This window comes from Papio anubis, chromosome 14, assembly GCF_008728515.1.
Source record: "Papio anubis isolate 15944 chromosome 14, Panubis1.0, whole genome shotgun sequence".
In the NCBI taxonomy this organism is placed as follows: Eukaryota; Metazoa; Chordata; class Mammalia; order Primates; family Cercopithecidae; genus Papio; species Papio anubis.
In genome coordinates, this window is record NC_044989.1 from 74,768,152 (window position 1) to 74,793,501 (window position 25,350).

At 50.4% G+C, this 25,350-nt stretch overlaps 3 protein-coding genes across 12 annotated transcripts in view; 1 reads left to right on the forward strand and 2 right to left on the reverse strand.

Annotated features, from left to right (window-relative positions):
* LOC101021431 (ancient ubiquitous protein 1) lies at nucleotides 1–11,530 on the reverse strand. 4 transcript variants are annotated; one of them, XM_003908846.5, is made up of 20 exons: nucleotides 11,132–11,247; nucleotides 10,191–11,052; nucleotides 10,022–10,095; nucleotides 9,707–9,773; nucleotides 9,503–9,605; nucleotides 9,247–9,366; nucleotides 9,023–9,138; nucleotides 8,716–8,834; nucleotides 7,913–8,611; nucleotides 7,274–7,529; nucleotides 6,801–6,994; nucleotides 5,724–6,108; nucleotides 5,147–5,374; nucleotides 4,958–5,057; nucleotides 4,698–4,856; nucleotides 4,422–4,613; nucleotides 1,837–1,956; nucleotides 1,478–1,668; nucleotides 962–1,152; nucleotides 1–471 (listed from the first exon to the last, which is right to left on the reverse strand). In XM_003908846.5, exons 10-20 carry the CDS (start codon nucleotides 7,508–7,510, stop codon nucleotides 315–317), a joined length of 2,154 nt encoding a protein of 717 aa, XP_003908895.1. In that variant the 5' UTR covers nucleotides 7,511–7,529; nucleotides 7,913–8,611; nucleotides 8,716–8,834; nucleotides 9,023–9,138; nucleotides 9,247–9,366; nucleotides 9,503–9,605; nucleotides 9,707–9,773; nucleotides 10,022–10,095; nucleotides 10,191–11,052; nucleotides 11,132–11,247; the 3' UTR covers nucleotides 1–314. The 4 variants fall into 4 exon arrangements, with proteins under 4 accessions (XP_003908895.1, XP_017803153.1, XP_009182753.2 ...); XM_017947664.3 differs by having other exon boundaries at nucleotides 7,274–8,611; XM_009184489.3 differs by lacking the exons at nucleotides 1–471; nucleotides 962–1,152; nucleotides 1,478–1,668; ... (6 more) ...; nucleotides 6,801–6,994; nucleotides 7,274–7,529 and adding an exon at nucleotides 11,350–11,523 and having other exon boundaries at nucleotides 8,428–8,611; nucleotides 10,191–10,263; nucleotides 10,525–10,709; nucleotides 10,902–11,052; nucleotides 11,132–11,269.
* HTRA2 (HtrA serine peptidase 2) lies at nucleotides 11,180–15,057 on the forward strand. 3 transcript variants are annotated; one of them, XM_021924998.2, is made up of 8 exons: nucleotides 11,180–12,279; nucleotides 12,381–12,585; nucleotides 12,675–12,869; nucleotides 13,105–13,137; nucleotides 13,363–13,468; nucleotides 13,598–13,667; nucleotides 14,357–14,452; nucleotides 14,558–15,057. In XM_021924998.2, exons 1-8 carry the CDS (start codon nucleotides 11,774–11,776, stop codon nucleotides 14,721–14,723), a joined length of 1,377 nt encoding a protein of 458 aa, XP_021780690.2. In that variant the 5' UTR covers nucleotides 11,180–11,773; the 3' UTR covers nucleotides 14,724–15,057. The 3 variants fall into 3 exon arrangements, with proteins under 3 accessions (XP_021780690.2, XP_021780691.2, XP_021780692.2); XM_021924999.2 differs by lacking the exon at nucleotides 14,357–14,452; XM_021925000.2 differs by lacking the exon at nucleotides 13,598–13,667 and having other exon boundaries at nucleotides 11,612–12,279; nucleotides 14,558–14,915.
* LOXL3 (lysyl oxidase like 3) overlaps nucleotides 14,862–25,350 on the reverse strand; it is a 21,764-nt gene continuing 11,275 nt past the window's right edge. For 2 of the 5 annotated variants that reach the window (XM_031655295.1, XM_031655296.1), the window contains 12 exons: nucleotides 21,573–21,629; nucleotides 20,882–20,941; nucleotides 18,459–18,678; nucleotides 18,046–18,226; nucleotides 17,751–17,905; nucleotides 17,341–17,508; nucleotides 17,045–17,207; nucleotides 16,270–16,513; nucleotides 16,057–16,172; nucleotides 15,841–15,977; nucleotides 15,623–15,734; nucleotides 14,871–15,420 (listed from right to left, as the gene is read on the reverse strand). In XM_031655295.1, coding sequence (XP_031511155.1) covers nucleotides 15,347–15,420; nucleotides 15,623–15,734; nucleotides 15,841–15,977; nucleotides 16,057–16,172; nucleotides 16,270–16,513; nucleotides 17,045–17,207; nucleotides 17,341–17,508; nucleotides 17,751–17,905; nucleotides 18,046–18,226; nucleotides 18,459–18,678; nucleotides 20,882–20,941; nucleotides 21,573–21,629 — 1,687 coding nt within the window. In that variant the 3' untranslated portion in view covers nucleotides 14,871–15,346. Of the gene's footprint in view, nucleotides 15,421–15,622; nucleotides 15,735–15,840; nucleotides 15,978–16,056; nucleotides 16,173–16,261; nucleotides 16,514–17,044; nucleotides 17,208–17,340; nucleotides 17,509–17,750; nucleotides 17,906–18,045; nucleotides 18,227–18,458; nucleotides 18,679–20,881; nucleotides 20,942–21,572; nucleotides 21,630–25,350 lie in introns of those variants that run through there. The other 3 variants (XM_009184480.4, XM_009184482.3, XM_031655297.1) reach the window with 3 other exon arrangements.

Genomic DNA, 25,350 nt, shown 5'->3' on the forward strand with positions numbered 1-25,350 from the left:
TGGCACCATAGAAAAATCTTTTATAGACCACAAGGGAGTACAAGAATGGGTTTGGCAAAGTTGAGAGAATGGGGAGCATGTCAGTCCCTCTCCAATCAATAAGAGAAGGCTAAGGAAAGAGTCCTTCCCTATGTAGACTGTGGTTTACCCCATTCTCTCCATTCCCAGCCTACCATTTCTTGGGACTCCCTTTCCAGGGTTTATATTTAACCCTAAACTTTGGGCTTCTAAATCTGTCTGGGTGCTTTGGTGCCACCCTGAGGGAGAATCTAATGTGATGACATGAACCCAGCTCCATTCCATAGGCAGGCAGGTCACTGCAGGACACAGGGATCTCTGAACTCCTGGACTGAGGATGATTCGCTCCCTGCTGAAGAATCTGCCATTCCTTCCCTTAGCTGGTTCAGGAGGTCTCTGCTCTCACTGGGAGGCAAGTTACTCAGGAAGTATGGAGGGGCCAATTCCACCAGCCTAATAGAGAGAGTCATAATTAGATGATCTGCATCTTCTCTTTCTCTGTCTCTTTTTAGAGACAGGGTCTTGCTCTGTTGCCTGGGCTGGAGTTCAGTGGCATCATCATAACTCACTGTAGCCTTAGACTCCTGAGCTCAAGTAATCCTCCCACCTCAATCTCCGAAGTAGCTGGGACTACAGGTGCACACCACCACACCCAGCTAATCTTTTTAAAATAATTTTTGTAGAGACAGGGTCTCAGTATGTTGCACAGGGTGGTTTCAAACTCTTAGCCTCAAGCACTCCTCCTGCCTAGGTCTCCAAAAGTGCATCTTCTCTTATGATGCAGACTTTTAAACTTCTCACCAGCCCTTCCACAATTCCTTTCTCTTCAGATCATGTTTTTACTAACCACTAAGATCCCTTCTTCTGTCTCTCTAACTCCCCAGCCATAATTTTGGCCCCAGGGAGAGGAATAGGCAGTGTAGGAGGATGTCAGGGAACTCACATCTGTGGTTCAATCTCAGAAACAATGGAAAGGCAGTTGTCTTTGGATATGGTGAAATTGTGGTAGAGCACCCACGGTGGGGGTCTGGCAGGAGCTCTACGACTTCGGTAGCAGCAGTATGAGGAGAGCTGGGCCACATGCTTATGGGTTAGGAGTAGGTAATTTCCAGTCCCGTCTGTGTCTCTGGCCACCTTATTGAAAGGCAAAAATATTGATGGAATAAATAAAAGGGAAGAGGCAGACAGTAGAAAAAAAGAAAAGGGGACTGAGAAAGAGTAAGGGTGGTGAGAGTATTAAAAGTAAAGCATTACCTCTAGGTGTTGTCTGGTCTCTACTATACCTCATGGCATTTTCCATAGCCCCTTGTGCCCCAAATCCTCAAGGGAAAAGTCCTTTCTGGATCTAAAGAATCTTTTGAATGGCCACCTGGACCCTGATTTCAAAGTGGCTTACCAATATTTGTTCTCTTTGCCTTTTGCTCCTTTGATCATCCTCACCCCCACCCTTTCCTCTAACCTTGAGAAAGTATCCTGACACCAGTGCTTTCTGAAGGTCTCTGCGATTCTGCTCAGAGCCAAAGGCTGGTAGGGACAAGGGAAGTTCAATTCGTTGCATGAGTTCTAGGAGCTCTCTCCGAAGTTTATGGGCTTGGCACAATGCTGCCCAATTCAGACCTCGAGCCTGGCACCAAGCCTCATCTGCTCCACCTAGGAGAAGAAAGGGACCAGCTAAACTAAAGTCCTTGAGACCCCTGAAATAACCCAACCCTTAGCCAAAGGTCCTCCTCTTTCTGAGCATAGAGATCTGTCAGCTGGCTGCATAACATTTCCCCTCTTTGGACAATCTGGGATTCTATAAGAGGATGCAGAGCTCACTTTGTATAAAGGCTTCATACACCTGGATCAGAGAACTGTGGTCACCATCTGTGTGTTCCAGGGCCCGACGCAGGGCAGCTTCTTCTGCACTGAGTGGAGGACGGGTAAACCCAGGGGCAGCTGGAGGCAGAAGAGCGGAAGGTAGAATCTGCCATTTGGGAAATGGGAAGGGATAGTAGTAAAGGTGGAATGCTGAAAAGGCCGAAGTGTCCCTTTGGGAACTTTATTCAAAAGACATAGATAACTTCTAGGTGTTATGCACTTTATTAAACGTTGAGGATAAACAAATGAAATACAATCTGCCATCAAGGAGCTTCAAGTCTGATGGGAGAGACCAACAGGTAAGCAGACTTGATAAGCATGATAGGTGTTTGTATATGGTACTGTGGAAACAAAGAGGAGGATAACTAATCAAGGCTTTAGGTGGTGAGGATGTGAGTGATGTAACAGAAAAGGATGAGGACCCTTGGGTTAGTATTTGAAATTTGAGTAGGAATTAGCAGAGTGGAGAAGGGGCAGGGAGTATGTTTTAGACTGTGGCAACAGCATAGCACCTAAGTTAATAACATAGCATATTTGGGGAACTGCAAGCCATCTGGGATGAGTGGAGGGAATGAAATGACATGTTGCAGAATGGCAGGAGATAAAGCTGAAGAGGTAGGTATAGGTAAGGTCATGAGACCCTGGAGTACTGAGGAAAGGAACTATCTTCAAGGTAAAGAGTAGCTGTAGAGGACGAGTTGTGTTTTTTTGTTGTTGTTTTTTGTTTGAGACAGGGTCTCACTATCTTGCCCAGGCTAGAGTGAAATGGCGTGATCATGGCCCACTGCAGCCTCAACCTCCCAGGCTTAAATGATCCTCCTACCTCAGTCTCTTCAATAGCTGAGACTATAGGTACATGCCACCACACCCGACTAATTTTTTGTTTTTATAGAGACAGGGTCTCACTATGTTGCCCAGGTTGGTCTCAAACTCCTCACCTCATGTGATCCTCCCATCTCAGCCTCCCAAAGTGCTGAGATTACAGGCACAAGCCACCATGCCTGGCTGAAGAAGAGTTTTTAAGTAAGAGAGTCCATGTGTCTGAAAAAGTTCACATTAGTAGTTAGGAGGTTACTGAGGAAATCCAGCTGAGCAATGAGGAGGACCTACCATTGGCAGATCCTGCCTACCATGTTCACTGGAAGTGAATATGGAGAAGGGCAGATGAATATATATTTACTTTTACAAGATAAAAGTGAAATAACCTGGAGAAAGACTGGTCTAGAGTGATGGTAGCAGAGCAGCAGGATAATAGTATTATCTGAATCTGAGACTCTAGAGAGAGGAAAAGATTTTGTGGTGATAGTGGCGAGGGAGTGGTTTAATAGAGCATTCGAGTTCAGTTCTGAGCTGAGGTACTGTTAACTATTCTGGTAGAAATGTCCATCGGGGCTGGGCGCCGAGGCTCAGGGCTGTAATCCCAGCAGTTTGGGAGGCTGAGGTGGGTGGATCACCTGAGGTCAGGACTTTGAGACCAGCCTGGCCAACATGGTGAAACCCCGACTCTACTAAAAATACAAGAATCAGCTGGGTGTGGTGGCGCATGCCTGTAGTCCCAGCTACTTGGGAGGCTGAGGCACGAGAATTGCTTGAACCTGGCAGACAAAGGTTGCAGTGAGCCGAGATCATGCCATTGCACTCCAGCCTGGGTGACAGAGTGAGATTTTGTCTCAAAAAAAAAAAAAAGGAAAGAAAAGGAAAAAAAGAAACGTCCATCAGGAGTTGGGGTATGCTCTCTCTCTGTCTCTCCCTCTCTCCCCCTCTCCCCATCCCTCTCTCCGTCTCTCTCTTTCTCTCTGTCTCTCAGATTCAGAAGAATGGTATTGGGTGAGAGATACAAGGCACAAGGTTTGGAAATGTTAAGGCTAAAGGTAGAACTTCAAACCGTGGTTGTGGATAAACTTGCTCAGAGAGTTCAGGGAATAGAAGACAAAAGAGGCAAGAATAGAACCCTAAGGACCAATTTACAATGGATAACAAGAGGACAAAGAGCTCGAGGAAAAGATAAAGGGGATGGCCAGAGATGTAGGATGAAAACCATGAGGAGCAGCATTACAGAGGCCTAGGGAGGAGGCAGTTTCAAGGTGAAGTGGTCAGCAATTTCAAGTATAAAAGAAGGTCATGAATAAGGGCTCAAAAGTATCCACTGGATTAGGTACCTGGGAGGTCACTGGTGAGTTGAAAGCTGTTTCACTGGCATGGTAGACCTGAAGCTGGAGTGCAGTAGGTGAGCAATACACCAGTTAGAATAGGATAGAAATCATGCTGCACAGCTGAAGGGGAGGATAGGGTTGAGGAAGAGGAGTGTGTGAGTTTTAGCAATAACAGATTAGGAGAGATTTAAGCATGCTGGGGGCAAGAACCAGCAGAGAAAAAAGGCTAAAGAGACAAGAGGGAGATAGGTGACTAAGCCTGGTTCTTTAGGCATTGTGAGGGGTGGCAACTGGAGCAGAGAGGAAAGGGCTAGCCTCAGGAGCACCAAAACCCAAGGGGAAGGGCTGAAGTGGCTGCAAGAGCTACAGATTTACAGCAGGGATTTATACCTGTGAGCATGGCAGCCAGGGTGAGCATCTCGTCCACACAGTCAAACTCGCATGAGGCCAGCAGGGCTTTGGCCAGCTCAGGGGCCAGAGGGAATTCTGATAGTATGATGCCCAGATCTGACAGGTCCCCATCATCATCCAGGGCTGCCAGATAGTCTAAATCTTCCAGGGCTTGCATCAATGCTTCTGGAGCTGGTGAGGAAACAGGGCTTACAGGATGTGAAATTTCGGAACTGGGTGGTCAGATGGCAATACTTGGGCAGGAGAGGTACTCACCAGGCTGGTCCAGGAAGTGACACTCCCCTGGCTCTGCAATCTGTCTCCTTTTTAGTAGTAACACCAGGGAGCTCAGATTCTCCTCACACACCCTGGGTTGGGGCAATGGTGGAGCTTCTAGTTCTAAGAAGGACTTAGGATACAGGCAGAGGCAGGATCCTGAGGGGAAAAAGACCTGGGAAAGACCACTGTAGATTTCTCAGGGCTTGCATGTTGGTGACTCTTGGGTTTTTTATTTCAGTGAGGGCAAAGGCTCTTACCTGGTGGGAACCCTCTTGCTCGCAGTCGTCTTGCCTCTGCCTGACACTTGCTGATTGGCCTCAACACTTGGAATTCTGCTCGGATCCTAGGATTGTAAACCTGTTGCCCGTGCCCCAACCAAGGCCAAGACAGATCAGAGTGGGCCATTTCTGTCTTTACTACCCCACCGCCATCTCTCTCTCACTCACACTTCGGAGCTCCAGTCCTGAGTCGATGACATGTTGGATGGAAGGGAGGGAGAAGGAGAAGTCAGCCAGCCAGTGAGTGACCACAACCTTTCGGGCATCCATGTCCTCATATACAGCCTGAACGGCTTGTCCACAGTCTGGGTGAAGGGGCAGTACTCGTGGTGGAAGCCTTTGGAGAGGCAGGGACTCTACCTCCCTGGACAAGGATTCACAGCAGAGGGAAATTTCCTGAGGAGAAGGGTGGGACATTAGGGCAGTTCTCACCTTTTTGGGGTTACAGATCCCTTTGAAAGACTGTTGAAAGTTATGGCCCTTCACTCTGAGAAAATGCAAATACTCATAAAGTTGAAGATTTTATAATTTCAGGGGTTCACTGAATCACAAATCTCTGCATTAAAGGGAATAAAAAAGTGAGTGGTAAACCTCTTTACTCTGAAATCCTCAAGTTTTTCTCTGGGACCCCAGGGGAGAGTAAATACTGCAACTCTACTGTTCCTAACAGGCATTGCTCCCATTCCCATTCCCTAGGACTAGAAGATGATGAGTACCTCCTTTTGCAGGCTTTTTTTTTTTTTACCTCCTCACTGGGCAGGTACACTAGCACATCTCCTGGAGCCTCCTTCCGACACAACTCAAGCACTGCTTGGCAGGCAGCTTCCACTCGATCAGGGGGGATGGTGTCCCGGTAGATGGGGGAAGGTCTCTCACCAGCCTCTCTGGGTATATGCACAATAGGAGGATTGCCCCAGAAAGCTCGGAGCTTAGGTTCAAGGGCTGGGTCAGTAACCACAACCACTCTGAGGTCCCCCGGAAGGTTTTCCAGCCTGGCATCTTGCAGTAGCCCCTGGAGTGAATCTGATGCCACCGACCGCTCCTGAGCCTCATCTAGTACCAGCACGCCCCAGACTCCAGTGCCCCGGGTCGAGGCCACCTCCTGCAGAAGCAGCCTGTCCCAGCAGAACCTGTTGACATTGGTAGTGGGCAGAGGAATCAGTGTGGACACTGACCAGCCACACAAGCTCAGGGGAACTTCTCCCCAAGGGACGTAGATTTTGATATTGAAGGTCAGAAAAATATGCTGTGACTTCCTGAGCCTGTGGACCCGTAACTGTGACCCCACAACCCCACTGAGAACACTTTGTTCACAAGGTGTACTCCAACTGGGAAGTGACATTTTTCTGATGAGAGTTAGGCTGAATGTCTGAGGCCCTGGCTGGGATTCAAGGGCTTAATTTAGCCATTGTACCACACACAATTTAGAGTGAGTGGGAGTCAGGCGCGGTGGCTCATGCTTTATACTTTGGGAGACCGAGGTGGGCGGATCACTTGAGCCCAGGAGTTTGAGACCAGCCTGGGCAACATGGCAAAAAATATAAAAATTAGCCAGGCGTGGTGGTATGTGCCTGTCATCCCAGTTACTTGGGAGGCTGAGGTGGGAGGATCACTTGAGCCCGGGAGGTTGAGGCTGCAGTGAGTTGTGATTGTACCACTGCACTCCAGCCTGGGTGACAGAGTGAGACCCTGTCTCCAAAATAAATAAAATAAAAAAGAGTGAGTTGGGCTGAGGGAGGGTATGGTGAGATGCCAGAGGAATGGGTTTGTTTCTACGGAGTGAGGGGAATTAGATTTGGGTAAGGCCTGCAGAGGCCCCCACCTGAGCAGGGTGTTGGGCCCTGTGCAGTCCTCCTGGGGGATGCTGTATCCAACTTCATGACCCAGGGTCAGGTCCATCTCATCAGCAACCCGCAGAGCCAGGCTCCGGGCTGCAAGAGGGTAGGGCTGCGTGACAGTAACCTGTCCTTTCTGGAACCCTCTGGCCAGCACAAACTCTGCACACCACTGAGGGATCTGGGATAGAAGTAGGGAAGGACAACCAGTGAGGAAGTTGTAGGACTTCAGTCAGAAGTGCTCAGGAAACTATGGCCACTTTAATCTTTCTATATTTGGGGAGTCCCCTGGTCTTTCACCAGCCTCCTGGGCCAGCCTAACCCATCCCATCTCTCTTTGTTCACCTTCCTCATGACCCCACGAAGTCCAGTACCCCCCGTGCCCAGGGAAAGGCCAATTCCCTAGCTCCTCCCTCTGTACACTCCCAGAATCAGCCTGCCCCTACAACCCCCACCACACCTGGGTGCTCTTGCCAGAACCAGGCTCCCCAGACACCAGCACCACCCCAGTGGGGTTACTCTCCAACTGCTCCAAGAAGGTAAAGCGAGCAGCCCAGATGGGCAAGGTGTGGCGCTGCTCCAGCAGCTCATAGTAGCGGGAAGAGAAGGGAAGCCCATCAAAGGGGTTCACAGCCAGTTCAGATTCCCCAGGACTTGGGCCATACTCTTCTGCCAGCCTGAGAGGCTGAGAGGCCATGGTGGCTCTCTGGCAGGACCTGCAGAAGGCAGAGCAGTCAGTAAGGTCATATTTGGTGACTGACACCATCTTCCCACCTCAGCCCTGATCCTTAACCTCTACCTTCAGTTGATCATGCTCTGGGGCCCACCCTTCCCAGCATTTCCTGCCAGGAAACAGTGCTAGGTATTTTGATAAGGGGCTACTGAGAGTTAGTCGACAGTCCCTATAGTCAGGTAGTAGAAACCTGCCTGATACTAGTACTGTCGGCAGGTAGTAGAAATCTTACTTAGGCAGGGGTCCTCAAGGGCTGTAGAAATTATGTGAGACCTAGTAACCTGTGGGAAAGTCCTGAAGGGAAAAGGATAAAGAATATAGGGGGTGGGGAGAGGAACAGCAGTCCAAGTGATCCTGGATTCAAACCTGCTTGCAGCTCTAGGACGTGTCAGGACGGCAGCCAGCTCCAGACCCACGTAGTCACCACCAACCCTGACCGTGTAAGTACAAAGGTAAATTCCGGCTCTACCTCAGGGATAGGCTCAAACTTCAAATCCTGAAGCCTGCTTTTGGGGTGGGGCTATTTGCTCCACCTTATTTAACCTAGTCAGGAACCTATGGAAAACAGGCTCCAGCCACCACACTGAGCATGTGTGAATTCTACAGATGATGTGTAGTGTGCTTGTGAAAGGCATGCTGGGACTTGTAGTTTTGCAGCAGCTTCGTCCAAAACCTGGGCTGATCACCCAAGCTGGGTCTTCAGTTCAGTTACACTTCCTTAATTTATCACTCATCGCTTGGCATGAGGAGTTGATTTTAGACAGTTGCAGTCTGACTACCCCCTTCAAATGTACAAGAAGACTCTCACCCCCATCCCCCCAAGCCAAGGAATAAGGAACCCACTCACAGGGCTTTTGAGACCCAGAGAGACAACATACACCTTGAATGAAAACCATGAATTTAATGTGATATTGGGGGAGACTCATCCTTCCCTTTTACCACCCACCCATCCAGCCTGTTGTGAGTTGGGTGAGGGCTGCCCCCAGTCTCCGTCCTGCGGCTCTGGGTGCCATCCTGTTCCTTTGAGCTCAGTCAGCCTCCTGGGCTCGTCTCTCTGTGAATCTCCTGTGGGACATAGGGAGAGACATTATTCAGGCTTTGCCATAGTAGCTCCATAATTCCATTCTCCAATTTGCCCCAACCTATTCATTACCCTCTAACCCCCTCACCTTCTTGCGTATTCATATAGTGCTTGCTTGCGCTCCTGCAGGCTCTCCTGCCGGGCCCAGGAAGACTTGGCAAATGTTAGGGCTGTTGGCTGAGGGGTCACCGGGCCAGAGCTGGGGAACTGAGGTGATCACAATGTCAGAGGGCTTGCGGAGTCATCATCATTAAACACGCATCGAATGCCTACTTTGCAAGAGAGGCACTATGCTAGGGTCTCAGGATCAAAAAAGAAAGGTCAGGGATAAGGGAGTATGTAGCCTGCCCCCAACTCACCGCAAGACTTGGATCTGACCATTTCCTGGGTCTCACCTTGGGGGCAGAGGCTGTGGGTAGGGACTGAGTTCCCTTGGTGATGTCTTCAGGCATGAAAGCTACGGCTCCCTCAAGCAGATTAGTGATAGTCAAGTCTACACAGCCAGTCTTGGCTGAGGAGAAAAGAGAAGGGAGTCCACTCCTTGCTCACTTTCTTCCTTCACAACCCACTTTTCCTCCCTGTGCCCAATCTCCCGGTGTGGGGCCACCCTTTCCCATACCCAGGTCTCTCTGGATGACACCCAATGGCACATGGGGCAAAACTTCCTTAACTCTCTGAGCCAGAGTTGCCAGTTGCACATCAGGAGAAGGACCAGGGGAGGGAGGGAAAGAAGACTGGGCTGTGGAAAAAGAAAAAAAAAGAAATTCTGGTAAGTAGAGAACTAGGAGAGGCTAACTAGCACAGGAAAAGGGGAGGAATCACAGTAGGGTGAAAAACAAAAAACTCCAAAGCTGTAATGTATAGAGACCACATACCTGACTGGGGGCGCAATCTGGGGTGTCTTTGTCGCTTCATGTGTTCTGCTTTGTCAGCTGGAGTGAGCCGTGTCCCTGTCTGGCCCAATTCCTTCGCCACCAGCTAGGGAGAATTGGAAGACTGGAAGTGTCAAGATCTCAAGCTTTCCTCCCTCTCCTCCTAAGTAGGGACCCCACCTCCACCCTGCCTGTGCACCCGACCACCTGTTGTACACGGAGCGCAAACTCCTCATTCGCTTCCCCTAGTTGGCGATGAACAGGACGAAGCCACCTGCAAAAAGAAACAATCCAGGGCTATGTTGTGGGCACCCAGGGTAGAGGCTGTCACCATTCCCTGCTTTGGTACCTCTTTGCATGGTGAGGGTGGGAAAATAGTAAATACTGTAAATACTTTGTGTTGCTTCTGTGGTAGAACTCTGATATAAAGATCTACAAATGGACAGGGCAGAGACCACTAATTCCTTGACCTTGAGGTGAGCCTCTCCCCAGCGACCAAAATGTGAGGGCAGTTAATAATACCTTACTTGATACACCGTGAAAGGGACGAAAAGTGACCACAGCAGTTCTGAGACCCAGGAGGCGTCTGACACCGTCTGAGGGGAGGGCATGAAGTGAGGCCTAAGCCAGGGCCAGGGATGGGAAACTTCCCCTCCAAGCCCCAGAGATTCCTTGTTCAACACACACTCACCACAGAGACCAGGGGTCTCTGAACTTGCAGGGTAAGAGGCTGTACCACATCTTGGATAGAAAATGGCCAGGAACTAGAAGAGGAAGGAGAAAGTAGGATGGGAATCCAGCCAGGCTAGTCAGCAGATCATAGGTGCCTTAAAACAGGCAACTGTCAAACTCTACAAGCACACAATTGAAGAAAGAAGGCATTCAGGAGAAAGAACTAAAAGTGGACAGAAAGGAAATGAACTAGAGATGTTGGGGGCTAAGGGCCGAAGAAGGTTGTAAAAACTCAAGGGCCCACAAGCTTGACCACCTACCCAGTTGGCACCCGATACCTGTGCTAAACCCACCTGAAGCGCAGGAGCCCCTCCCGGCCATTGGTGGCCTCTTCCTCAGGGAATAGCAGCAGAGGAGTGGGGGGAAGCCTCGTGGAAGCACAGAATCTCTTGAGTGACTCCACCAACTCCCCCCGCCCATCCATCTCCATGAAGCCCCGAGACCAGCACACAAAGCTGGGGGGACTATTAAGTAGAGGCTGGGAACCAGGAGAAGAGAAAGCAAGAAGAAAAAAATTGAGGAAAATGAAAAAAAATGACATGTGGGGTAGAGGATCGGGGTTCGGGGTAAGGCTCAGTATCCTCCATGGGGAACGCGAGTGGGACAGGGGGGCCTTCAGCTGGGCCCCAGGGAACCGCCCCGTGGCGCTCTCGGCCTCGCTCTCACTCACGGTGCTACAGGTGGTGAGCAAATTGACTATGTTGTGGTCGAAAGGTGTCACGTGGTTGGAAATGAGGACCCTGACACCGTGATCCCGGAGTCCGGAGTCCTCCTGCCGGGCCACGAGCCCCAGCACCGCACACATGGTCCGCACTACGAACCTGGGGACACAGGCGGTGGTGACTGTGTGGCCTCGGGCCAGGCCCAGCTTTGACACTCCCCAAACGCCCGCGTCGGAACCTGCGAAGGACGCTGTCTGGCAGCGCGCAGCTGACCAGGAAGACGTGAATCCCGAGAAAGAGGCGCAGGACGAGGAGGCAGAACCCGACCGGCGCGTAGAGCAGCAGCGCGAGCAGCAGGAAGCAGTCACCCGGGAGCCTGGGGGCGAGAGGCGAAGTGGTCGGGCGCCGAAGGCCGAGAGGACGCAGGGGTAGGTCTCTTCCCGCCGGGTCTCTTACCGGTGAGAGTCAAAGAGCCGCTCCGGCCCCGGCCCTGAGGGAAGCTCCATAACTGCTGCTTCAGGAGCGCCCAGCCGTCGCCGCCGCCATCTTCGCGCCCGGCCGCAGGGGCTCCTGGGAAGGCGGAGTCTTTGGGCATCCGCCCGGGGTGACAGGACCCGAAGTCTTGAGGCGCGCCGGAAGGGCTAGCGGTCCCAGCATACCCTGCGGCCCCTTGGGCCGTCTCACAACTCGCGTCCCACGGAGACCACAATTCCCGGCATTCGCGGGACGGGGAGGAGTCGGCCTCCCGGAATCCTGGTCCCGACGTGCACTTCTGGAGGACTTCAGGTACCGGCGTGCCCCGCGTCCTACTGTCCGCCTGCTCGCGTCCTGGGTGCCGCCTCTGAGTAGGGCGGGCGAGGAGGCAGCCGAGGCGGAGCTGATGGCTGCGCCGAGGGCGGGGCGGGGTGCAGGCTGGAGCCTTCGGGCATGGCGGGCTTTGGGGGGCATTCGCTGGGGGAGGAGACCCCGGTTGACCCCTGACCTCCGGGCCCTGCTGACGTCAGGAACTTCTGACCCCCGGGCCCGAGTGACTTATGGGACCCCCAGTCTCTGGGCCCGGTTGTGTGTTGGGGTCCCTGAACCCCGAGCATGTCTGACGTCTGGGACCCCGGGTCCCCGGGCACAACTGACTGCGGTGACCCCAGATACCAGGACCCGGGAGGCCTCAGAGAACTCTGGAAGCCGTTCGCGCGCGTGGCTGGCTGTGGCACTGGGCGCTGGGGGGGCAGTGCTGTTGTTGTTGTGGGGCGGGGGTCGGGGTCCTCCGGCCGTCCTCGCCGCCGTCCCTGGCCCGCCGCCCGCTTCTCCCCGGAGTCAGTACAACTTCATCGCAGATGTGGTGGAGAAGACAGCACCTGCCGTGGTCTATATCGAGATCCTGGACCGGTAATGGGAGTAGACCGGGAGGCACTGAAGCCACGGGCCGGAGGGCGGGCGGGTAGGAGGGGTCAGAGCCTCCTCTTATCCGTGCTTTCCCTCCATTCCAGGCACCCTTTCTTGGGCCGTGAAGTCCCTATCTCGAACGGCTCAGGATTCGTGGTGGCTGCCGATGGGCTCATTGTCACCAACGCCCATGTGGTGGCTGATCGGCGCAGAGTCCGTGTGAGACTGCTTAGCGGCGACACGTATGAGGCCGTGGTCACAGCTGTGGATCCCGTGGCAGACATCGCAACGCTGAGGATTCAGACTAAGGTGGGGGCTGGGGTAGGCCAGGTCTGGTTGGAGCTGCTTGTTTGCTCGCATCTCCAGATGACAGGTCTCTTATACCCATTCTCCCTTAGGAGCCTCTCCCCACGCTGCCTCTGGGACGCTCAGCTGATGTCCGGCAAGGGGAGTTTGTTGTTGCCATGGGAAGTCCCTTTGCACTGCAGAACACGATCACATCCGGCATTGTTAGCTCTGCTCAGCGTCCAGCCAGAGACCTGGGACTCCCCCAAACCAATGTGGAATACATTCAGACGGATGCAGCTATTGATGTGCGTCCTGATAGGAGAGAAATGACACATGATGGGGGAGTGGGGAGAGGCTGTGTGGTACAAGCACCAACTGATACATGGTGGATGAGCCTATATACAGAGCTTAGGCTGCAAAAATGTGGCCACTCATTCATGGGCTGAGAAAGAAGAGAATTTGGAGAAAGTACCTACATCCTGGTATGCCCCCAGACTTAGAATCCTCAGATCTCTTTCATGTTTTCTCCTTGTCCTGCAGTTTGGGAACTCTGGAGGTCCCCTGGTTAACCTGGTGAGTGAGACATCCTTCCTTCCAAGAATCCCAGCCCCAGGTCTGTGTGGGAAGGGTAGGTTTTCCCTAATTCAAGGATGTTTGGTCAAGTTTCTGAGCAGTTCTTTGTTGGCTATCTCTCAACATCCAACTGGATCTCCCCAACACTTGCTGCTACTTTTGTTCGGGTGCCCCCATCCCCTACTATTTGTTTGGGCTAGGGAACTGGGGGATGTATCCCTGCAGGATGGAGAGGTGATTGGAGTGAACACCATGAAGGTCACAGCTGGAATCTCCTTTGCCATCCCTTCTGATCGCCTTCGAGAGTTTCTGCATCGTGGGGAAAAGAAGAGTGAGCCTGGCTTATGGGGAAATACGGGAGGGGCATTCATTGGGACTTCCTGGAGGGTGGTCTATTGGGAGAAGAGGGCAGGGAAGGAAGGATGTAGCTGGGTGGGGCTTATTTGTCCCTCTGTCACAGATTCCTCCTCTGGAATCAGTGGGTCCCAGCGGCGCTACATTGGGGTGATGATGCTGACCCTGAGTCCCAGGTATGAGCTTTAGGGATAGTGACATGTAATGTGACCAGTGTAATCAGAGGTGGGCACCTCTATTGAGCTTTGTTCTCATTTCTGCCTTTATCTAAAATGAACTGTGTCACACTTGAAATAATCACAAGAGCTGTCTCCCTTCATCATCTTGACTTTCTTATCCCACTCCACTTTGTACACCTGTCAGACTGATTTCATCCTGTTACTGCTTTGATTTCAAGCCTTCAATCCATTAACTTGGCATTTAAGGGCATTTTCCATCTATCTGTAAATCAACTTTCTAGACCTGGCTGTAATACCTTCCTATATGAATACTCAGCCAACCTGATTTCCTACTCCCATGTTTTTTATTTATGCTGTTCTTGTTTTATATGGTTAATATCGGACCCATCCTTTTAGGCTCAGCTTAAGTTTTTTCCCCTTAAAGCTTCTTTTAGTACTCTAGAATGACATTAGTGCTATTGATTTAATACTGTTTGTCATTTGGTGCCCTCATGTGGTGTACATCTTTTATGTACATGTTGCACTTTATTGCTAGAAGACAGAAAGTGAGTTGCCGTTGTATTTTGTAGTACCTAGCGCATGTCCTGTCCATCTATTTGCCAATGTGTTGATGAGAGACTTGAGGTGGAACTCAGGATGGGGAGAATGCCTGGGTTTGGCTAATAGGGTGATCTGTGTACTTTCAGCATCCTTGCTGAACTACAGCTTCGAGAACCAAGCTTTCCCGATGTTCAGCATGGTGTACTCATCCATAAAGTCATCCTGGGCTCCCCTGCACACCGGTGAGGGAGAGGCTGCAGTGTGATATGGGGATGGGTGAGGTGTGCATGTGTCCTTGAACTAGGCTTTGTACTCCTTCTTTTCTCTCTGTCCATTTTTCTCTGTAGGGCTGGTCTGCGGCCTGGTGATGTGATTTTGGCCATTGGGGGGCAGATGGTACACAATGCTGAAGATGTTTATGAAGCTGTTCGAACCCAATCCCAGCTGGCAGTGCAGATCCGGCGGGGACGAGAAACACTGACCTTATATGTGACCCCTGAGGTCACAGAATGAATAGATCACCAAGAGTATGAGGCTCCTGCTCTGATTTCCTCCTTGCCTTCCTGGCTGAGGCTCTGAGGGCGACGGGACAGAGGGTTACATGAACCAGTGGGGGCAGGTCCCTCGAACCACCAGCACTGATTCCAGGGCTCTAAAGAATCACAGAAACACTTTTTATATAAAATAAAATTATACCTAGCAACATATTATAGTCAAAAATGAGGTGGGAGGGCTGGATCTTTTCCCCCACCAAAAGGCTAGAGGTAAAGCTGTATCTCCCTAAGGTTAGGGGAGATACTGGAGCTGACCATCCTGACCTCCTATTAAAGAAAATGAGCTGCTGCCATCTTTTGTTGTGGGCAGTTAGTCAGGTGCTGCTCTTTGTGGTGTGGTGGGCTCTGCTCTGTTCTGCTCGGTGCTGGGCCTGGGAGAAAAGATTCCCATGCTTGGCTACAGGTACTGACAGCTGGCCTCTGAAGGAGGGTGAGAACTTCTGCTTGACAGTTCCACATCCATAGTACATGGTCTGATGAGTGCGGTTGCTGACATGGGTTTCTTGGTAAGCTCCTGAGGTAATGGCAGCCTCAGACCCCTGCCATTAGGGGCCAGTGGTGGTTTGCAGAGGGCGATGGCACTTAGATAATCTGGTTGCTGGTCTGGCCAGGGTAGCGTTCAAACCTCCTGTTGGCCTCTTCACTGAAGGCATCACCTGCAGAGTGGACAGGCAATTTGGGAGGCGCCCTGCACAGAGGGAGGAAGACAGACCCACTGTGGAGAAAGATGGGTACAAGTGGAGGGACTGAGAGCTCCAGAGGAGGGTGGGAAGATGCAGAAACAAGTTACAGAAAAGAGAATGAACGTCTTTCCCTCCCATCCCCTAATCTTCCTGGGTTGCTCTTCCCATCAAATACCAATGTGGCAGTTGTGCACCCAGATTCGATGTCCATCATATTTGCAGTTACATTTCATTGCATTGTTGGTAAAGTCACTCTCTGCTACTTCAAAATTTGGGTTGATGACAACCTGTGAGTGAGAAAAAGGCCACTTAACCCAGCAACAATCCTCAAATTCAAAGGTGTCTTTAACGCTCCCCCTAGTCACCCATCTGGAAGCCCCAGACTCCAGGTACCTGGAGAATGTAGTTTCCTGGCTTCACGTCTGTGATATCAATCCACTGACAGTCAATGTCATGCCGGTAGAGATCCCAGCAACCCACGGTGATGCCTTGCTCTCCAAAGTTGGCACACTCATATCTCTTGGAGACATCTGGAGGGATTGGCATATGTCAGTGTAAGGAAAGGCTGTGTGATGGATACCATGTGGTCCACTTCAGGCCCCAACTCACCCTCCTGACACTCAGTGTCTTCGAGACAGAAACTAGCTTTGTGGCCCTCAGCTATCTTGGTGCCATTTGGGGTGAGGATATCATAGTGAGTGAAGATGTCCATGCTGTGGTAATGCCTGTGGGGAGAAGGGAACTTCTGTTTCCTTCTCTGCCCCCAGAAGGTTTGCCCCATCCCCGTGCCTTGCCTTTCTACTTGACTCCCTACCCTCTCACCCATGGCACTCGTGCCACACCCAGGAGTGGCGCCCAGCCTTGGGCCTGAAGTCAGCTCGTCCCAGGTTGTGGATCTGGGAGGAGAATCGGAGTAGACGCCGGTGACCATAGGGCCAGTTGGCTGAGCGGGCTGAGCTGGCCAGGCAGTTCTCTTCCGCAGCACAGTACAACATATGCAGGGGCCGGTCTTCGATATAGGCGGTTTCCTGCACCAATGCTGAGTGCAGCAGCAGATCCGATGCAGCTGCACCGATAAAGGAAGAGGGTGTTAGAAGTCACTGCTGACTTCACAGAGAGGGGTGCTTCCATCCCTCCCTAGTGTGTGAGACTGTTTTTTTGGTTGTGGTTTTTTTTTTTTTTTTTTTTTTTTTTTTTTGAGAAAGAGTCTCACTCTGTCGCCCAGGATGGAGTGCAGTGGCGTGATCTTGGCTCACTGCAACCTCTGCCGCCCGGGTTCAAGTGATTCTCCTGCCTCAGCCTCCCAAGTAGCTGGGATTACAGGCGCCTGCCACCGCACCTGGTTAATTTTTGTAGTTTTAGTAGAGACAGGGTTTCACCATGTTGGCCAGGCTGGTCTTGAACTCCTGACCTCGTGATCCATCTGCCTTGGCTTCCTAAAGTGCTGGGATTACAGGTGTGAGCCACCACGCCTGCCTGGTGAAACTGGTTCTTTTATGGGGAACGAGTGCCCCTCCAGATTACAGCCCCCGTTCCCAGCAAAGGGGTGGCCCAGACCCTCCCTTCCCTGGCATGCATCACCCCCTCCTTCACTCACTCTCAGAACAGATGACTCCAGCAGTGAAGCGGGTCCCTGTCCTCTTGCAGGTAGTGTGGGTGCCATGATGGGCACACTGATCCAGGGACAGCTCAGTCCCCGTGCAGCGCACTCCACTCATCACCACCTCTGTTATATTCCCAGAGTCCCAGTACCAGGTCTCCTGGGGATATATGCAGATGTTTCTGTAAGGCCCAGGATCCAGCATCTTGGGCCAAGGGACTCATTCCTCAGCCCTCTGCCCAAAACACAGGCTTTGAGACAACAGCCTCGGCTCCCCTCTCCTTCCCACTCACCTGCAGGCCGTGGTTGGCGTAGCCCAGACCCAGTTGCCTACAGGCCACCATGGCCTCCAGGGTCCCCCAGTCATCCCCACAGATGAGGCCCCAGCGAAGGGGCCCAGGTCCCCCTATTTGCACCTCGACTCGCCCTTCATGTTGGCTGCGGCCCCCACTGAGTCGGATCTGTAGTGACACAGAATGGAAGCGCTGGAGGAAGCTTTGAGGTGAGGTAGTGGGAGTCTGTAACACAGATGTAGCTGAAGCATGACTCAGAGGCACATAATGGGCTAGCAAGTGATGGGTCAGGTGGGAGCTGCAGGATGGCAGGGGCCAGTCCACGGGCTGGGGGCCATTGGACTGTAGATTGGAGGCCAGGCCTGGATAGGATGAAAGAGACCTCAACCAAGGTGGAGAGGATGACTGACCCTGGTCTCTGCCCCAGTGTAAGGTAGGTTGCACCGGACCCCGGCATCCTGGCTATGCGAACAATCCTCAGCTGTGATGTTCTTGTGGGGGCACTTCCAGAGGGAGAGCTCCTGTCCAGAGCAGCGAACTTCACTCAGGTGGATAGCACCCATGCCTAGGACCGGATGGCAAAGATCAGGAAGTTGTAACTAAGCATATACTGTCTGCCCAGGGGACACCTAACCTTCCGAAGGAATGTGCCCCCCAGGAGCATGTACCTCCTTCCCTCTCCCTCCCACCTCCATGCTGCCTCACCCTGCCCCATGCGAGCGCCACTCAGAGCTTCTCGAGCACTCCCGAAGCCCAGCTCCCGACACACCACGCTGGCTGCATGCAGGTCCCACTTGCGGTCACAGACTGTGCCCCATGTGCTGGCCTTCAGGACTTCTACCCGGCCCTCTCCAGGGTGGGCGCCGCCCTTTAGACGGACACGGGCCTACAGAACAGAGAAGTGCCCAACAGAGGCAAATGGCAACATCTGCACGGAGAGGGCACCTAGGAGATGAGTGAGACTTTGGTGGGAGGGAGTGGGTGGTATCAGGTCTGTGGCCCACCCCCTGGAAGGCTCCTCTCTGTCCTCAAAGGTCAGGGCTGTGCTTAATCAGGGGTTGCCAGGCTAGGGGTTCTCCACCTGGGGTGGGAAAGGTCATAGTCACTGTCTCACACACCTCCCCCTGAGGCTTCGACTGTTGTTGCTTCTTCTGGCCACTGGATGCTGCGTAGAGAGGGCCTGGCACACAGCTCACCACCGCAGGGCCCCCCCCAGGGCACCTGGCGGTGTCATTGGCACGATAGAACTCCAGGGAACAGAGGGAGAGGTGGGCCTCCGTGCCCACGCACGCCACCCCATGCAGACCAAAGGAGTGTTGCTGCCGCTGGGCCAGCAGCCTGGGGGGACAGGAGTGAGGTGCAGTAGGGTAAAACAATGCTCCTGCCTCTTGGCCCCACAACCATCCTCCCACTTCAAGCCCCCACCATGCCCCCCACCCTTTTGTGACCATTTATCCCCTCTTCTTCCCCCTTCTGTGTTTCCCTCCGGAGATACGTGGGGACTGCTGCGTTTCCAGGCTGAGGGAGCCTCAACTACCTAGACAGGAGGGCCCTTGGGGACCTCCTGCAGTAGAACAACCCTAAGGGAAGGATGGCTAGTCTCGACTTGCCTGGAAGAAACTGTTCCAAGTGGTTTCAGGCTGCTGGCCCTAAAGGAGGCTGAGGCTAAGGCCTCAGGGAAGGGGAAACCAGGACTTTCCAGTTGGAAGAAATGGCCAGGAGGGAGTGGCTGACACAGGAAGCCTGAAAAGCCAGGGCGAGCAAGTCCTTCTGTGATGCTGAGACTGGAATAACTGAGTAAGTCAGGATGCAAAGGACTAAGGAAGTCTCCCATCTACATGGCTCCGCAGAGGCCAGAGACTCTGCAGGACAGATTAGGAGGGGCAGATGCAGCAAGAACAGACCAGCAGGTAGATGCAGGAAGAACTGGGACTGGCATATGCAAGAATGAAGATGTATACATGCAGGACAGGTCAACGTCTGAGGGAATAAATGACCAGAGAAAGGAGGTGGATGTGAACAACAAAATGGCAGAGACATCCCAGGACCTGTGCTGTGTAAGTCTTTAAAAAGGCAGTCCATGCTTCTGCAATTTCAACATAACAGTGTCCCAAAGCCAACTGAATAGGATAATGGGACTGAACTATAGATGCTAAAGCTTGGAAATGGTGCCGAGATGTTTGAGAGAATGGGGGGACTTGTTTATCGATACCAATAGAATGAGAGGCTGCAGTGAGGCATGTGCCTGAGTGAAGTACACTCTGCCCAAAACAGTTGGGTCAAGCCCACAGAAAAAGGGAAGAAGATGAGGTCTGGTGTCAGTGGAATGGGTCTGTGAGGCTGATGTGGTCATGCATTATTGCAGTAATGTGCCCTATCACCTGATGTCAGAGGAAGGACGGAGTATGATGACTTGAAGCCACTGGCTAGGAAGACACAGGAGGAGGAAAAGTTTATACACAAAACAGACAAAGGAAGCCTGGAGACTTTACAGAACACCTTTGGAAGCTCAGGATAAATGGATCCTGAAGATCTAGAGATCAGGCACTCCCCCAGAGTCCTGTTTGGCTGAAAGTAAAAAAGAGCCCATCACAGGAAAAAGACATCTATCTTCTAAACATCCTCATCCCCGTTGTCTACAATGAACAAAATAAAAATGGCAGTGTGTACTTTAATGTGGGGGTCAGGGAAGGCTAGAGTGTGGCCATGTTGGGCAAAGGTGACCCTAAGCTAGAAGGGTACTACAAGAACATCCCCAAATTTCTGGGATCCTTTGAAACCACCAGAGAACCTGGGGAATGAGGGCTATGAGGGGACCACTGGGTGAGACTGGAACTTGTTGAGAACAGGAGAGGAGAAAGGGATGAATTATCGATATTTCAGTCCCTGTTGAAGTTATCAGGGAGACTTTTAATGTGCAAACTGCCTTTTGAAGACAAGTTAGATGTAATCACAGGGGTTGGAAGCTTCCCACTTCGAGTTCTAAAGGAGCCCAGGAGGAAGATTAGGGAACTGGGAGCCTAATTGTGGAAAATGAGCCAGAGAGGCAGGGGCTGTCAATCTGTCCACATTCCTGGTAAAGGTTCCAAAGGGGACCCTGAGTTTCACTCCATCTTGAGTAAGCTGGTAGCACTTATTTTCAACAACTAATCAAATAAAACATTTGATTTGGGAACACTGATCCCTTAGGCAAATGTAGCCTCTTACAGGAGAGGCAAGTATGGCGTCTGAAAGAGAAAAGCACCAGGTTGTCTCCTGGAACTCACCAGGGGAAGATAAGTAAGCATGTGGAACGAGGTAGTCAGTGAGTGAAAAAACCAACAAATCCTGGGACGAGCATCATTCCTGAGACCAAGGTAAGGACCAGTCTTGCGTAACACTTTGGTTAAAGCCCTGGAAAGTGATTTCTAAGAGCTGCTGCTGCTCCTCTTCTTGGTCAGCTCTTTCAGCCACACAGGCCTCCTGGACCCCCTCCCTCCCTGGCCACAGCCGGGTAACTCTGTGCTCCATCTCCTTTCCACCCAACCTGAATTTTATTTACCTCTTGGTTGGCCCCCTGCCCACTCGGGGTTTGGGTTTGACTTTAAGCTTGGTGATTGGTCTGCAAAAAGGAGAAGGAAGTTGGTAGAGGTAGTGGTTACGTACGTGGCACAGGAAAGGTAGAGGGTTATTTTTCTGTTTCTGGGAAAGACCCTTCGTGGGCAGCATAGGGACAGGAAAAGTGAAGGACGGCCAGATTTTCCACATCCACCGTCTGCCGAATACCACTAAACTGCATTTCAGGAACTCATGCTGCTCTCTGGATTCAGCAACAGTAATGGGAAATCTAGCAATGTCAATCGATGTGGCAGAGTTGGGAGGGGGAGGAGGGAAGAAGAAAGGTGGAGAGGGGAGAGAATGGGAACGTGGGTGAACTAAGTGAAGTGATGGAGGGGGCAGGAAGGAGGAGGAATGAAGGTGGCTGAGGTTGGAGTCCAAGCTATTTGGGGGACATGTAAAGATGGCAGGCTTCTCAGCTGCTCCTACATTACTTCCTCCTTGTGTTCCCTAAGATCAAAGCTTGCCCAACCCCATGCCTGCTCCCTTCACCTCCCCACAGGAAAAGCCATTTTCCTCACATCCCTAATCCATCAGTTTGGGTTCTGGGATGGATATGGATAGGCTGCCATCCATCCATCCACCTCCTGGGGCCACGGGGTGAGCAGGAGGTCCCAGGGCTCTTGCCCCATTACCTTCCAAGGGACTTGGGGTGTCGGGCTGAGACCTTGGCCGCTCGCTTCCTCAACTTTCTGTGAGGATAAGACAATAGTAGTCAGGGTCAGTGTAGAACCAAGTGGAAAAGGCTGGTGCAACTAGGACCAGGGGCAAGATTTCTCTTCTAGCAGTCAGAAGGCTTCCTGGTGGCACGACATTATAACAGCAGACAAGACACTCCTGAGACCTGAGCTTTCTTTCTTTCTTTCTTTTTTTTTTTTTTGTATTTTTAGTAGAGATGGGGTTTCACTATCTTGGCCAGGCTGGTCTCAAACTCCTGACCTTGTGATCTGCCCATCTTAGCCTCCGGAAGTGCTGGGATTACAGGTGTGAGTCACTGTGCCTGGCCGAGACCCGAGGTTTCATGGTTGCTTGGCCTCATCAGCACATGACCAGGTGGGTGAGCAGAAATGAAGGCCGTGGACTCAGGATGGTGTCCCCATGCTACCACCCTCAGAAATTAGATAGGGCAGATGGCAAGTAAGGACTCCTGGGTCCAGATGTTAGTGCTAAACCTCAGTGGAGGGCTAAGGGGAGCATTGTTAGGATTGTTAGGATTGCTAGACTGATCAGGCTAGGAGGGAGAACCAGCCTGAGTCAGGCCTAGGGAGGCTACCGGGTCTTTTTTTCCTGGATGCTCTCTTTGAGAAAGAATTCTGACACTGTCCATGCCTGAGGCTGCTGGGCCAGGACCAAGAACGAAGGCTGAATATCCAAGGGCGTTAACTTGGTTTGACTGGGGAACACAGGCCAGGCTCCTTACAATGACACCGCCCTTCCTGCTGAAGTTCCAATCCCATATGCTGTGGTCATTCACAAACTGAGCTCATCTCCCTAACTTCCAGGGAAATAAATCATTTTTCCTTTTTTTTTTTTTTGAGACAGGGTCACTCTGTCACCCAGGCTGCAGTGCCATGGTGCAACCATGGCTTACTGCAGCCTTGACCTCCTGGGCTCAAGTGATTCTCCCACCTTAGCCTTCTGAATAGCTGGGACCACAGGCATACACCATCATGACTGGCTAATATTTTTGATTTTTTTTTTTTTCTTGTAGAAGCAGGGTCTCACTATGTTGTCCAGGCTGGTCTCATCTCAAATTTCTGAGCCCAAGCTATCCTCCTGCCTCGGCCTCCCAAATTGCTTGGATAACAGGCATGAACCACTGAGCCCAGCCTTAGTTATCCTTTCTTTGAACATGTTCCTGCTCTGCTGTTTCTCTTGAGGAGTCATATTTCAACACAGTACAGCTGGCCTTCCATATCCATGGGCTCTGCATCTGTGGATTCAACCTGCATCTGTACTAAACACGTACCAACTTTTTTTCTTGTCATTATTCCCTAAGCAATAAAATATAACAACTACTTATGTAGCATTTACATTATGTTCGGTATTATAAGTAATCTAGAGATGATTTAAAGCATACAGAGGATGTGCATAGGTTATATGTAAATACTATAGCATTTTATATCAGGGACTTGAGCATCTTTGAATTATGGTATCCTTGGGAGGTTCTGGAACCAATCCCCCATGGGTACGGAGGGATGACTGTTTAATGTGTGAAGACACCTTGGGATTTAAATATATGTATATATTTTAAACCATTCAGAAGCTGTTTGATATTTCCTGCCTCTGCTTCTTCCTGAGGATCTACTTAGTTGGTCTCTTTGTCAAAGTGTCCAAAATGTTGGACATTCTTGGCAAAGAATATACAACTTTCAGGTCCCTTTACTGAGACATTACTAGTAGTTAGACTCTTTCATCTTATAAATATGGTGTGAACTTTTTTCTCCAAATGTATTTTTCTTCAACATGTCTAAAATGTGCAAAATGAAATACACTTGGCTTCTTCACCAATCAACCTGGAGAGATCACCTTGATCTCCAGAGTAGTACTCAAACATTTTGGTATTGTCTAGAAATTTAGAAGTACCTCTTCTCTAAATTATTTAAGGACATTATATCATAAGGTCTTTGTATTATTTATATATATACCCCCACACATATATGTAATCTTATTTCATATTTATATAAAAGAGTTTAGACCCTTTTATCTTATAAATATTTTATATATAAAATTATATATAAGTTATGTTAAGGACTTTGTCTTATTGAGGACCAGTGCTGTTATTTGTCTTGATTTAAATTTCTTCACTCACAGATGTGTTTGTTTCCACCTACCATTTGTTCATTCCTTCAACCATAAAACATAAAAACCTATGTATAGGCCAGGGGCAGCGACTTATGCCTGTAATCCCAGCACTTTGGGAGGCTGAGACAGGAGGACTGCTTGAGCCCAGAAATTTGAGACCAGCCTGGGCAACATAGTGAGACCTCGTCTCTACAAAAAATTTAAAAATTAGCCAGATGTGGTGGCTCGAGCCTTTAGTTCCAGCTACTCATGAGGCTGAGATGGGAGGATTGCTTGAGCCCAGGAGGTCGAGGTTGCAGTGAGCCATGATGGTGCCATTGCACTCCGGCCTGGTCAACACAGAGAGACTATATCTCAAAAACAAAGAATCAAACAAACAGAAAAAAACCCAAAACAAAAACCTGTCTATATTTGTATATCCTCTTCTCATTCCTTTCAACTATCTTTCTTCTCTAAGTCTACTGTCCCTAAATGTTTCTAAATTCCATCTTTTACAATTTCTGTCCTGCACACAATTTCTTTTTCTCAACTGAATCCTTTTAAACATTCAAATCACTCCTACACACACACAGACACATATATACACACACACACACACACCCTCTACTCATCTCTCCTCCCCTTCATAGTAACATTTTTCAGGAGCTGTCCATATTTACCATCTTTATATCCTCTCTTCGCACCGTTTTTTTTTTTTTTTTTTTTTTTTTTTTTTAGACAAAGTCTTGATCTGTCACTCAGGCTGGAGTGCAGCGGTGCAATCTTGGCTTACTGAAACCTCCGCCTCCTGGGCTCAGCAATTCTCTTGCCTTAGCCTCCCAGGTACCTGGGATTACAGGCATGCACCACCACATCCAGCTAATTTTTGTATTTTAGTAGAGATGGAGTTTCACCATGTTGGCCAGGGTGGTCTCAAACGACCTTAGGTGATTCACCTGCCTCGGCCTCCCAAAGTGCTGGGATTACAGGTGTGAGCCACCATGCCCAGCCTCCTCTCACTCATTCTTTAACCCACTTCCTCTGGTTTTCCCTACCTATCACTCTGCAAACTTCTATTTTGTTAAATCCAGCAGACATTTTTCAGTCTTTATCTTACTGACCTCTCTGCAACATCCGACTGTCCTCTCTTTCCTTGGCTGCTATAACACTACAATATCCTGGTTTTATTTCTAATTCTGCTTATTATTATTATTATTAAAATATTTTTAATTTCCGGAGTGGCTCCCCAGGGAGCAGGGCTGACTCCTAGGCAGTGTGCCCAGAGCCGCCTATTCCTAATTCTGGTTGCTCTTTCTTGGTCTTCTCTGCAGGCTCCTCCCCTATCTGGTCATTAAAATTTGTGGAGCTCTTATCTTAGGCATTCTGTTCTCACTTCATATAGGGCCCTCTATATGGTCTAATTCACACCATAATCTAATACACACAATATAAAGTGTATTCATAATCTTATCTATTTCATTGTCTTCTTGATGTTTCTAGGTAGAGATCTGAAAGTAATCTAAAATGTAATGTAGGTCCAAAAAAAAAAAAAAAAAAAAGAAGAAGAAAGATAATTATCTCAGCAAAATCCACTCCAGAAACCTAGGGGTTAATCCTGACTTCTCCCTT

Bases quoted from the DNA above. Each gene is read 5' to 3' on its own strand.
- LOC101021431 (XM_017947664.3), bottom strand. From the start codon at position 7,579: ATGGTGTCAGTCACCAAATATGACCTTACTGACTGCTCTGCCTTCTGC. The intron at 5,058-5,146 runs GTGAGTGAGAGA...CACGGGCAACAG, and splicing joins CAGGACTGGAGCTCCGAAGT to GTTTACAATCCTAGGATCCG. The intron at 1,957-4,421 runs GTATAAATCCCT...TTCTGCCTCCAG, and splicing joins CCTGGCTGCCATGCTCACAG to CTGCCCCTGGGTTTACCCGT.
- HTRA2 (XM_021924998.2), top strand. From the start codon at position 11,774: ATGGCTGCGCCGAGGGCGGGGCGGGGTGCAGGCTGGAGCCTTCGGGCA. The intron at 12,870-13,104 runs GTGCGTCCTGAT...CTTGTCCTGCAG, and splicing joins AGACGGATGCAGCTATTGAT to TTTGGGAACTCTGGAGGTCC. The intron at 13,469-13,597 runs GTGAGCCTGGCT...CCTCTGTCACAG, and splicing joins GCATCGTGGGGAAAAGAAGA to ATTCCTCCTCTGGAATCAGT.